We start from the raw sequence: 13,514 nt of genomic DNA, 5'->3' as shown, positions 1-13,514 counted from the left end.
TCTCTGTGTTCGAGTTGACTGGTGGTGTAAAGAAGAGAGCAAGCGTGGGGTGTGATATGATGGGTTACATGCTTTTTCAGACGTTCCATGCACTCCAAACTATTCCATGTAAGTCACGCAATTCTATGCGCTCCAATCCGTTCCACGCACTCCAATCCGTTCCACGCACTTGAATCCATTCCATGCGTTCAAATCTGTTCCATGTACTCTGGTCCGTTCCGTGTATTTCTAAGTTGTTTTATGCACTGAAGCCACGTATTTCACCCATACCACCAACATACTTCCTTGTACTTTTCACATATTACACCAGTACCTTCCACATACTTCATCCATTCCATGCACATACGACACCCGATTCCATCCACATGCGTCATCTGTTCCATCCACATTCGTCACCCATGTACGTTTTATGTCATGGCAGAAATGAACAAAAATAGTTGAGCATATGCATGTCACAGAGATGAGGGAGTGGTGAAGGTGAGGACCACATCTAACAACAAAAAAGAGAGAGAACATAAAATTAATACATTAATATGTGGCTTTTTCATTTTGAACTCAATATCTGTCATTATTGATAGTAATGATACATTTCGTCCAATTTTGGACATAGCTGGTAAGCCTTTCCCATATCCTTTAGGCACTTTTTCCCAGGTTGCTCCTCCTAAGATCTAATGCTATCCACTGCGATCATTCTCTCTGTTTATTTTGGTGTAACTCAGCACGATGGAATATTGTTGTTGTCGGCACTCTCAGGAATTGGGGCATCAATACAGTGAACAGCTGTTTAATCAGGCGCACAACACATATCTTAGCTATTTCATTAAAAAAAAGAAGAAAGTAAAAGCGTTTATTTGCAAAGCAGGTACAGCAACCACATTCATGATGAACAGGGCAATATATATGTTAGACAACGCATGGCCCTACTGTAATATTTTGGCCTTAATGGTCACTTCTGATTGTGAGGTAGGGTTGGTTAACCTTTATTACACATGATTTGATGTCTGTGAACTTGAAATCTTCAAAATGTATCTATATATACCTCCAACATGGGTATCTCGTTAATAAAAAAAGGCTCCATGGGCAACATCCACACACATTGGACACGCATCTAGTAACACGAGACGCGCATCACACTAAGTAACGAGGACCCGGCTGGTTACTATAACTACCACTGTCTATAACAAACACACTACTTGCGCGTTTATATATATATAAACTCAGGCCGATTGCAGGAATCCATGTCGCCAATGCATAATTCAGAATATTTAATATGTGTATTTTTAATTCTGGTGGAACGCATACATACCGGAAAGCGAGTGATTGGGAATCACGAGACCAGATGGGTGATCCAAACCCTTTAATATATAATCCATGCCCAAAACATGCCCAAAACAGGGCGGCCGTTTCTGGATACAGCATAGAAGGGGAAGAAGGTCTTGGAATAACAGAGGCAGTGAGACTCTTGCAGAGGCGACGCCGCGCGGAGAGAACGGGACAGGATAGGTGGGCAGACCTTTGAATATGGACGTGCAGATTGTAGCCATTTACTAGGTGGGTGACTATATCCGTATTGCTTTGGGCAAACGCTGATCTCAACATGTTCGTTGTGTGTCTCCCTTTCGAAATCTTGGCATTTACACAGAACTATTGTAGCAAACGTGCGGCTTGCCTCGCCACACTCGGCGGACATGGTACAATGCTGGGACCACGTGAACAGATTTTTTAATGTATCTACTCCTTCGCACATGCGTAAGTGAAACAACGTTTCATTAGATTGGAATGTTAACAGTACCATGTAGCTACCTGATATATTTCATTACAGATGGGATTTAATCCATCATTTTGACCATCATAACCACAAAGGATCTCCAAGCATTGCATATTCGTGGTAAGATACGAAACTACTGTTCCTTTAATTGCCCTATAGGCCTGGTTCTCTGCAAAAGAGGTTTTTAGTACTCAAAAAGGATCGTAGAAGTTCAACGTGTTAGCACATGGAGCCTATGTGAAAATACTGGACGATGCACAAAAATGATATCCCTGACCTCAAGGATGTATGCAAATGGCTGCCAATATATGTGGCTATGATACTTAATGTATATAATGGCTGTAATACACAAACTATGGAATTTTGGATTCATAGAACTATCTTCTAATGTCTGTTTTTTTATTTTCTGTTTTGTCAGTGCTACGTTTCCTGTATATTGTTTTACCCTCAACACTCCTCCCTTTACCACTCCTCATCTCTGTCTATCTGTGATTATTTAATTGTATATTGAAACTGGACGTTACAGTTTTATATATATATATATATATATATATATTTCGTGATACTAATGCCCTGATTTGAAAAAGGCACCAAGAGTGCTGAAACACATGTAATCATCAAGGGGCCTCCTGAATAGGAGTTTCAACACAACGTTTGTGCATGACCAAACTACGTACCACTACAAGCACTGAATGTGGCCTAAGTATTTGTTGAGGATTACTACATGCTTTTACTAATTGGAGGTGGGGTCTTGACCTCCATTTCCTCACCCTTGCGACACCACCCTTCAGTAAAGGGGGAACTCTCATAACTAGGTCGCACAGCCTAAGAATTTGATGACATAACCCCATGCTTAATCAAACCTGACTGAATATTGTTGTCTTACCATATAGTTTTCTTTTCCTTTTTTATTCAAGTCTTTGGTGGCAGAAATGTATCGGGTTTAATCCCACCTGCAACACATTATTGTGTCCTATTTAAATAGGTCCCATAATGCCATAGTTTCCACATCTCCATCGCAATTGGTGCATGTTGTCTTTGCTGGCATTGGAGTCTTTTCAGTAATGTTACATGGCATTATCTAGTATTGTGCAATTCACCACTTGTGTTACTTTTGCACTGTCTATTGTGTGAAAGCAAATCTCTTTATTGTTATAAATGTTCTCAGCACAGCCAGAACATTTGAATAGATTCTCAACAGTGTGACTGATCTGCCGTAGAATCAGCTCTCCCTTTGTTATAAGGCCGTGTGACATTCAGAACATTGATATATTTTCTCACCAGTGTGACTTATCTAAAGTCGCAATAGATCAGCCGTTTGCGTGGACATCGGGTCAAATTCAGAATATTGTGATGGTTCCTCAACTGTGTCATTTCTCAGATGTAGAAGGAGCTCCTACATTCTTATAAAAGGCTCATCACACGCAGAACATGCAAATAGTTTCACACACGTGTGATTTCTCTGATCTATTGATAGATGCTCTTTTATCTTGATAGCGTCATCGCATTTGAAATATTTAAATGGTTTCTCCCTTGTGACTTTCATGATGTAACAAAAGATCAGACTTTTGCCTAAAAGCCCTGCAGCATTGAAGGCATTTGTATGGCCTCTCCTTGGTCTGCCTTTTTTGATGCTGTGACAGACCCCCCTTTTGCTTGAAAGCCTGGTCACATACAAGACATTTATATGGTCTCTCACCAGTATGCACGCTATGATGTTGCGTTAGAGCACTCTTCTGCTTAAAAGTCTTTTCACATTCAGAACATTTAAATGGTTTCTCACCAGTGTGGACTCTCTGATGTACCACTAAATGAGTGATTTGCTTAAAAGCCATGTCACATTCGGAACACTTAAATGGTTTCTCACCCGTGTGATTCCTCCTGTGTAGAATTAGACCTCCCCGTGCCCTAAACGCCTGGCCACATTCAGAACAGTTATACGGCTTCACCCCAGTGTGAATTCTCTGATGTACCACCAGACTTTTTTTAAAACGAAAATCAGTGTCACATTCAGAGCATTTATATGGTCTCTCGCCGGTGTGAGTTCGCTGATGATTAATCAGATCTGCTTTTGCTACAAAAGCCTTGTCACATTCAGAACAGTCATATGGTCTCTCCCCAGTGTGATTGCCCTGATGTAGAAGAAGTCCTTTCTTGGTTATAAAAGCCTTGTCACATTGAGAACAGCTATAAGGTGTCACTCCCGTGTGAACTATCGAATGCATTGTCAGCTCTCTTTTTGTTCTGAAAGGCTGCCCACATTCAGAGCATGTACAAGGTCTCTCACTGCTGTGATCTCTCTGATGTGGACTCATATGTCTTTCTGTTATCAATGTCTGGTCACATTCAGGGCAGTTACATTTGTAATCACCACTGAGGGTTCCCTGATGTATTGAGCAGTGAGACTTCTGCTTGTAAGCCAGGTCATAGTCAGTAAATGTGTAAGGCCTATCCACACTGTGCATCATTTGATGTTGTGACTTTTGCTTGGAAGCCAGGTCATAGTCAGTAAATGTGTACGGTTGCTCGACACTGTGCATCATTTGATGTTGTGACTTCTGCTTGGAGGCCTGGGCACATTCAGAACATGGATATGGTTTATCACCTGTATGATTCCTGTTGCACACAATGCTTACACGTGGTCTCTCGCTAGTGTCAGGTGTCTGACGTTGCAACATTTCACCCTTTTAGTTGGAAGTCTTGCTAGACTCAGAACAGGTTCATGATCTGTCCCCAGTGTGGACTGTCCGATGTCGCAAAAGAGGCAACCTTTTATTGAAAGTCTTTTCCCATTGGAAACATTTCACTAGTTTTCCACCAGGGGCAGTTTTCGGATGGACTAATAGTTCACGCATGCGCTTTAAAGGACCCTCGCATGTAAACCATGCATATGCTTTCTCATCAATGTGACGTCACTGATTATGCGACGCACGATTCTTTTCCTTGAAAGCCTGGCCACGTTCAGAACTTGCGCTTTCTCATGTATCTGGAATACATGCTTTCTCACCTCCAGTACATGTACATGGCTTTTCTGCTGGAGTTTCGCCTGAAATCCCTGGTACATTCAGTACATGCTTACTTTCTTCATGACGTCCATGTTCTGGGGAATTGCTTCCAGGAACTCCTCGTGAATAGGGCCAGTGTTGCTCTGGGGTAGTGTCTCCACATTAGGGACTTCTTGGATCATGTCCAATTACCCGACTACACTTCATTTCTAGACTAGGGCACGGAGTAGAAGTAGTAAAGCACCTTGTCAGTATGTCCACAGCCATGCTATGTGGGAAACTGTATCACTTTTTCTCCTCACGGGTCATCAGTATTCAGGGAACGCTACCAGCGCAGCTGACAGGCTCCCCATTTCTATGCATGTGCAGATGTTGCAGCACATCCTGCGGAGTTGGTGTGCGTGTCGGTGTGTCCTGCATATGGTGCAACAGTGCCTTTGCAGTCAGACTCAGTCTTCCTTTTAGAGGTAATGTTTCATATCCAATGGACACCTATTACAGATGTATGTGTGAAAATATCAGGGCACAGGAAGAGAGGGTTCAGTGCAAGCTCTTCTCACACCGTTCCCAACCATCGGCCTCTGCTGCTGCGCCACACGTATCCCAGAACTCGCCTTTCTAGCTCGGGAATGACGTCTCAGGAGACTTCGTCGAGGCTCCAGCTGTTGGATAAAGATGTTTGCTCACCAACACTCTCACAGGTAAAAAGACTGATCTCAAAAGGACTTCGCTTCTTCAGTCCTTGATTTCATTCACCTGTTGGGTCGAAGAGAAAGTACAATCAATTGTCCACGCTATTAAAACTCAGATATCGCCATTATTTATGCAAACCATTGAAAACACTCCTTTGCATTAAGAGCTAATGAAACCCTGGACTACAATTGAAACATACAGAAGACCCTGTGATAGGAAGGCCAAGTGGTCTCTCTGAACTCCTTCCCCTTCCTGCAACAAGAAATAACAGAAAGCAGAACATTCCTTATACAATGATATGATATGATATGATATGATAGGTTATTTATAAAGCGCTTAATAGCCAGAGGTTTCTAAGCGTGGACCCTGGGATCGAACCTGTGGTGCTCTGTGTCATCTTGCTTCCACGGCAAGCATGTTGCCCCCGAGCTATCCTCCCGAGAATGGCAATCCACAGAGCAAGACCTAGAAAACGAAAATACGCGTAGTCCAATGTTAACCCATAGAGATTATAATATGGAAACTAAAATCAACTGATATACTTGCAACCCAATGTCAAACAAGGAAACCTGGATTAACACAGAAATAAAAATATATGTGATCTCATGCCATCCCGCGGACCACGTGGTGGGTCAGAAGAAGGACGCGGACTCATTATCCTTCTCACTGAAAGTTTTATTACACAAAATCACAAATGCCTAGCTTTCCCTATACTATGGGGGTTCCCTACCTAAGAAAAGTAGCTTCGGTGCTTGCCAGTGAGACTGCAAATGGAATCTGTCCCCCGTCCGAAGGAGCCTGTTTAGCCCCTAGCACTATTACAATGATGAAAGACAGGAGAAGGTCTCCGTTCTCCTGAAGGCATGCTCTTCACAAGGTTCAGTAAACTATCCTAAAGTACTCCCTGGTGACTATTTTGATCAATCCATACAGTTCAGTTATGGGGTTATTTAACTTTGGGGTCTTCTCTCTGCGATGACTATTATCAGTTTCTTTCTTTTCTCAAAGTAGCGTCATCCAATACTTAGGTCTCCCCCTCAGACTCTCTGGTCTTTGATTTCACTTTGGACTTTACTTTTACTCTCCGATTCACCATTATCTTTGGGGTTTTCTTTGCTATTATGTCTCTTCTTTGTCGGGTAGAGGCCAATGTGAATATTCCTGCCTTGTGACTTACTGCCTCTCTTTCTTTTAAGGTTTTCTTCTTGACTAGGACGAGTACGAGAACTCCAATAAGGATTCTGATTCACTTCTCTACGAGTGAATATCTTCTCTTGACTGGGACGAGTACTATAATAATAATGATTGTCCGTCCCCCCTCCTGGGTCTCCCATTTTCCCGGTTACCTGCAGTTGTTAGGGATAGTGTCACAGGGATTATTCTTTGGGTAACATCTTCTCTACATTTTGTCAGGTTGGCCTCTCGTGATCCTTCTGCTTCTTTATCTGCTGCATAAGCAGGCTCCTCTGTATTCTGTCTAGTGGTAGGTGCCGCGTTAGTTCTGGTGGAGTGGTATCGTCATTGTTCACAGGACCTCTGGTCCACCACAAGTCTGTTGTGGTCACGCCACCACTCTGTTCTCTCTTTTAGGTTGGGGCGCTTGGTGTATCTCCTCCCTCTGGTTTGCCGACCCTGCACATCATCTTTTGTGGTTTGTTTCCTTGCGGCCATGGGATGTTGTGCATCCAGCCACTTCTCTGAGTAAGCGAGCGAGACGATTTATAACTTGCGGACTTCCTCTCTCTTTGTCCAGTCTCCTCCCCTCTCATATATTACATAGCTGTGGGACTTCCCTAGCACAATTCTTAATTCCTTTTTTCTCTGTTTGTTTTGTCTTCTGTTCTCCTCCACAGGTGGTCCTCCTCGTCTCAAAGGGTGATTTTTCATATAAAGGATAAATCACAGTTTCCTAATGACAATAGTAAATACAGGTATTTTCTTTATACATTTCTTTACTGGATGTGTTTCAAGAGGTCTGGTTGGGAGTTCCTCACAGGAATGGGAGTCCTTGTCCTCAAAGGGGAAGTCTCTCCCGGTGAGGTCCCACTTGCCTCGACTCCTAGGGAAGGTTTTGCTCACCTGCCTGGCCTCACAGGGTGTCCCTTCACCCTTCCGGGTGAAGGGACAAATTCCTGCGATTTGTCACGCGCATCATGGATTAAAAACCAACAATCCATGTGAACAGTGATCGTCCTCCCATCGCCTTCTGCTTGTGTTGCATTATTGTAACACAGAAAGAAGTCAAATGTCGTCCAGTACACTGTGTAACAACCCAAGAGAGGGGAGGGTCTCAGTGCAAGCAAATCTATACTATTCCCGAAAGGGCTGCACAATAACTTTGCAAAGCTATGTTACAAACTGAAACACAATGAAAACGTGCAGTGTGGACCTTGGATTTACAGAGAAGTGAGGTGGAGTGTGCTTTAAGATACAAGTCTCGGCCTCCTATACAGTGAGCACTAACTATATGACTCCCTCCACTCTTGCCCAAGCAACAATGTAAGAAATAATATTCAACACACCTTCAACCAGCAATGACCCAGATACTCAATAATCCCCCAGGCCCGATAGGGGGAAGAAGGTAGGGTGACTTGCAAAATAACACCAGTCAGCAAACAGTGAACAAAATCAAAAGGTTTTTATCAAAAGAAGCCATCATAAAAGAAAAGCGACGACTCCACCAGAGAAAGAGCACCTATGATTAAATAAACATAAGAAACCCAGACCAGAGTGGTCAGGGCCACTGTTTTGCAGCATGCTCCAGCAAGCTCCAGCCAATGGTGCTCTCCAAATCACTGGAGTAAGCAGGAAGAAAAAGCAGGAAGACCTGGAGAAAGCGGGAAGGCCAGGAGAAAGCAGGAAGACCTGGAGAAAGCGGGAAGGCCAGGGGAAAGCGGGAAGAGAAAGCGGGAAGAGAAAGCGGGAAAGCCTGGAGAAAGCGGGAAGGCCCGGAGAAAGCGGGAAGGCCCGGAGAAAGCGGGAAGAGAAAGCGGGAAAGCCTGGAGAAAGCGGGAAGGCCAGGAGAAAGCGGGAAGGCCAGGAGAAAGCGGGAAGGCCAGGAGAAAGCGGGAAGGCCTGGAGAAAGCGGGAAGGCCAGGGGAAAGCGGGAAGAGAAAGCGGGAAGAGAAAGCGGGAAAGCCTGGAGAAAGCGGGAAGGCCCGGAGAAAGCGGGAAGGCCCGGAGAAAGCGGGAAGAGAAAGCGGGAAGAGAAAGCGGGAAAGCCTGGAGAAAGCGGGAAGGCCAGGAGAAAGCGGGAAGAGAAAGCGGGAAAGCCTGGAGAAAGCGGGAAGGCCTGGAGAAAGCGGGAAGGCCCGGAGAAAGCGGGAAGAGAAAGCGGGAAAGCCTGGAGAAAGCGGGAAGGCCTGGAGAAAGCGGGAAGGCCCGGAGAAAGCGGGAAGGCCCAGAGAAAGCGGGAAGGCCCAGAGAAAGCGGGAAGGCCCAGAGAAAGCGGGAAGGCCCAGAGAAAGCGGGAAGAGAAAGCGGGAAAGCCTGGAGAAAGCGGGAAGGCCAGGGGAAAGCAGGAAGAGAAAGCGGGAAGAGAAATCGGGAAAGCCCGGAGAAAGCGGGAAGGCCCGGAGAAAGCGGGAAGAGAAAGCGGGAAAGCCTGGAGAAAGCGGGAAGGCCAGGAGAAAGCGGGAAGGCCAGGAGAAAGCGGGAAGAGAAAGCAGGAAGACCTGGAGAAAGCGGGAAGGCCAGGGGAAAGCGGGAAGAGAAAGCGGGAAGAGAAAGCGGGAAAGCCTGGAGAAAGCGGGAAGGCCCGGAGAAAGCGGGAAGGCCCGGAGAAAGCGGGAAGAGAAAGCGGGAAAGCCTGGAGAAAGCGGGAAGGCCAGGAGAAAGCGGGAAGGCCAGGAGAAAGCGGGAAGAGAAAGCGGGAAAGCCTGGAGAAAGCGGGAAGGCCCGGAGAAAGCGGGAAGGCCCAGAGAAAGCGGGAAGGCCCAGAGAAAGCGGGAAGGCCCAGAGAAAGCGGGAAGGCCCAGAGAAAGCGGGAAGGCCCAGAGAAAGCGGGAAGAGAAAGCGGGAAAGCCTGGAGAAAGCGGGAAGGCCAGGGGAAAGCAGGAAGAGAAAGCGGGAAGAGAAATCGGGAAAGCCCGGAGAAAGCGGGAAGGCCCGGAGAAAGCGGGAAGGCCCGGAGAAAGCGGGAAGGCCCGGAGAAAGCGGGAAGAGAAAGCGGGAAAGCCTGGAGAAAGCGGGAAGGCCAGGAGAAAGCGGGAAGGCCAGGAGAAAGCGGGAAGAGAAAGCAGGAAGACCTGGAGAAAGCGGGAAGGCCCGGAGAAAGCGGGAAGGCCCGGAGAAAGCGGGAAGAGAAAGCGGGAAGAGAAAGCGGGAAGAGAAAGCGGGAAAGCCTGGAGAAAGCGGGAAGGCCCGGAGAAAGCGGGAAGGCCCGGAGAAAGCGGGAAGAGAAAGCGGGAAGAGAAAGCGGGAAAGCCTGGAGAAAGCGGGAAGGCCAGGAGAAAGCGGGAAGAGAAAGCGGGAAAGCCTGGAGAAAGCGGGAAGGCCTGGAGAAAGCGGGAAGGCCTGGAGAAAGCGGGAAGGCCCGGAGAAAGCGGGAAGAGAAAGCGGGAAAGCCTGGAGAAAGCGGGAAGGCCTGGAGAAAGCGGGAAGGCCCAGAGAAAGCGGGAAGGCCCAGAGAAAGCGGGAAGGCCCAGAGAAAGCGGGAAGAGAAAGCGGGAAAGCCTGGAGAAAGCGGGAAGGCCTGGAGAAAGCTGGAAGGCTGGAGAAAGCAGGAAGGCCTGGAGAAAGTGGGACGACTGGTTAAGTCACTGGCAGGTAGAATAGCGATCGACAACAAGTCTTGAAAGCAGCCTAGTGTTCTTTAGTGAGTTTATTCTTGTAAGATTCGGAAATGATCGAACAGTGTCAAAGTTGCACTTTGAACAACAACCGATAGGATTTAAGGATGAAAGACAATGTATGTGTTAAATGTTAGTCCAATAAGCTCTTATCATAAATTAAGTGTGGGCTATGAGCACTGGCATAGGGCAGCAGCTTGCCACTGGAGAAACCTTTTAATAGCAGTTCATTTCAATGTACTTGTCTTTTTTAAATTAAAGTTAGTTTGTCAGAGTCTGGCTAATCCACAGCAATGACTGAGGGATTTGGAGCGGTTAGCAGTTATTGCACTCTCAGCTAAAGTATTTGCTGGCCAAACCTGTATAAATGCTTGATATTTACAAAAGCTTTATTGTACAGGTGAGTTTTCTTTAAAAGGAAAAAAAGGAAATGTGCACCAAACCTAGTGTGCATTAGGTATTTAGTGATTCAGATGTACAACTCTCAAGGAAAAATATGACAGATAGAAACCTCTTTGGTCTTAATGTTCCAGGAATTCTCCCCAATGTGCAAAACAGTCAGAACCTCATTGGTTTTATTGGTACCACTCCCCAATATCATTGGCCTTCGTTCTATACACATGACATGCATTTTTTTTAAAACATTGCAAATAATTAGGTTTTTCCCTCCAGAAAAGTAAAGGTTAAAAACGATGTACAATGTTATGATACTAAATGAATGCCTTTGCTTAATTCAAGAACAAAAGAGGGCAGTAAAATGAGGTGCAGACGCAAGCACCACTTTCCCTTGCCGACCCAAGTGTGGCCGCCCAAATGGCAAGCGTGAAATAGATTGCACAGAAGTTCAAATGGTGAAGAGTAAATCTAAAGGCAGAAGTTCATCAAGAAACCTGTGAAATGACATCAAAAGGCATAGAAGGGTGAGAGAAATGGCTGCAGAGAAGAAAGGTCAGACGCGTCCCATCAAGATATCCATTCAGCCATCTCTAGAGAAGTGCCCCAGTGATATATCCATTCAGCCATCTGTACAGAAGCACCCAGTGCAATATCCATTCAGCCATCTTAACAGAAGCGCCCCAGTGCTATATCCATTCAGCCATCTTTACAGAAGCGCACAGTGCTATATCCATTCAGCCATCTTTAGAGAAGCGCCCCAGTGATATATCCATTCAGCCATCTGTACAGAAGCACCCAGTGCTATATCCATTCAGCCATCTTTACAGAAGCGCCCCAGTGCTATATCCATTCAGCCATCTGTACAGAAATACCCAGTGCTATATCCATTCAGCCATCTGTACAGAAGTACCCAGTGCTATATCCATTCAGCCATCTTTAGAGAAGCGCCTCAGTGCTATGTCCATTCAGCCATCTGTACAGAAGCATCCCAGTGCTATACCCATTCAACCATCTTTGCAGAAGCGTTCAGTGCTATGTTCATTCAGCCATCTGTACAGAAGCATCCCAGTGCTATACCCATTCAGCCATCTTTACAGAAGCGCCCAGTGCTATATTCAGTCAGCCATCTTCACAGAAGCGCTCCAGTGCTATATTCAGTCAGCCATCTTTACAGAAGCGCCCCAGTGCTATATCCATTCAGCCATCTTTACAGAAGCGCCCCAGTGCTATATCCATTCAGCCATCTTTACAGAAGCGCCCCAGTGCTATATCCATTCAGCCATCTTTAGAGAAGTGCCCCAGTGATATATCCATTCAGCCATCTGTACAGAAGCACCCAGTGCTATATCCATTCAGCCATCTTTACAGAAGCGCCTCAGTGCTATATCCATTCAGCCATCTGTACAGACGCATCCCAGTGCTATACCCATTCAGCCATCTTTACAGAAGCATTCAGTGCTATGTTCATTCAGCCATCTGTACAGACGCATCCCAGTGCTATACCCATTCAGCCATCTTTACAGAAGCATTCAGTGCTATGTTCATTCAGCCATCTGTACAGAAGCATCCCAGTGCTATACCCATTCAGCCTTCTTTACAGAAGTGTCCCAGTGCTATATCCAGTCAGCCATATTTACAGAAGCGCCCCAATGCTATATCCATACAGCCATTATTTAGAGAAGTGCCCCAGTGCTATATCCAGTCAGCCATCTTTACAGAAGCGCCCCAGTGCTATATCCAGTCATCCGTGTTACAGAAGCGCCCAGTGCTAAGCAGGCAAATGGCACGAGTGCTGGGGTTAATGTGTTTTTGATGACATTCAGCTGCACGCTCAGTGCGACCAGGAGAATGACTGCAAAGTATGCCACACAATGCAGAATTTACATTTATAAGGAACGTTTACATGAATTTGATTTGAAATTCAAGGTATGGACTTTACTTACCTCAATGACAGCAGGAATTCTAGATCTTGTAACGCTCACCTGTCAATCTGCGGGAACGCCAGTAGAACTCCCTGGAGCTTCAGTAAAATCACAATCCCTGTAGAAAGGATGACAAGATAACAACCCTCCTTAATAATGTTCCTACCCGATTCTGAGAAAACTCTCCAGTACTGAAAATAGAATGATAACTAACATCAGGGAAAACTCACCTAAGGTTCTTTTTTAGTGAGCTCTCCATCCTGCATTCATACAGGGGCGCATGTCCTGAAGAAAACGGTGTAGTCTAGGTGTCAATTGTATTCTTATATAACGGAAATAAGGAGATTGGTGACAAGGAGAGATATGCCTATTTTAGTCATAAATAGTGTAGCTGATAGAAGGCTTCAGTACTATCAAACTGGAGGGCAATAGTGTACATATGGATGACACTCTGTTCCAAATGAGGGGTGTAGCGCTGTCCTATCGGGAACTGACTAAAAACAACTATCAGGAGAGTGTAATGCGGAATGATATGGAACCCCTTCTTGCAGAATGAATGTTGAACTAGCTACAACAGCTACACAACTGGGCAACCCTTTTTTGGGCAGTGTGACAACAACCTGGCACAACAAATGAGTTTTAAACATTGGCACACGGAACAAGTACGTATAGAATAAACCAAAAATGCGAAAATGCACAGTGACTAATCCGTTGCCAAAACACTCGCAACAAAAAACAACTGGGCACTGGTAACCCACGGGAAACCTAAAAACTGGTACTTGCATGTGTGTAAGATGTATTCCTCACGAAACTCTGACAGGAAAACTTCGGACTGGAACTGAGGACGCTGAAAACTAGGGGACATCAAATAAAATAAGAAACTACTGACTGTGAGCAGAGAAGGAGACTATGGGACAGGACGAAGAAATTCTGACTGGAA

The 13,514-nt window shown here is 45.5% G+C and overlaps 2 protein-coding genes across 2 annotated transcripts; one reads left to right on the top strand and one right to left on the bottom strand.

The window, feature by feature from the left end:
- Positions 1-849: 849 nt before the first annotated feature.
- LOC138580057 (zinc finger protein 84-like) lies at positions 850-12,695 on the bottom strand. Its single transcript, XM_069650294.1, has 2 exons — positions 12,596-12,695; positions 850-5,529 (listed from the first exon to the last, which is right to left on the bottom strand). Exon 2 carries the CDS (start codon positions 4,444-4,446, stop codon positions 3,286-3,288), a length of 1,161 nt encoding a protein of 386 aa, XP_069506395.1. The 5' UTR covers positions 4,447-5,529; positions 12,596-12,695; the 3' UTR covers positions 850-3,285.
- LOC138581466 (ribosome-binding protein 1-like) lies at positions 8,222-10,222 on the top strand. Its single transcript, XM_069652783.1, has one exon. It carries the CDS (start codon positions 8,222-8,224, stop codon positions 10,220-10,222), a length of 2,001 nt encoding a protein of 666 aa, XP_069508884.1.
- Positions 12,696-13,514: the final 819 nt, after the last annotated feature.

Source organism: Ambystoma mexicanum, chromosome 3p, assembly GCF_040938575.1.
Source record: "Ambystoma mexicanum isolate Mex_15411 chromosome 3p, UKY_AmexF1_1, whole genome shotgun sequence".
Taxonomy (NCBI): domain Eukaryota; kingdom Metazoa; phylum Chordata; class Amphibia; order Caudata; family Ambystomatidae; genus Ambystoma; species Ambystoma mexicanum.
The sequence above is the reverse complement of the archived record's forward strand: the minus strand, read 5'-3'. Positions and strand labels throughout refer to the sequence as shown.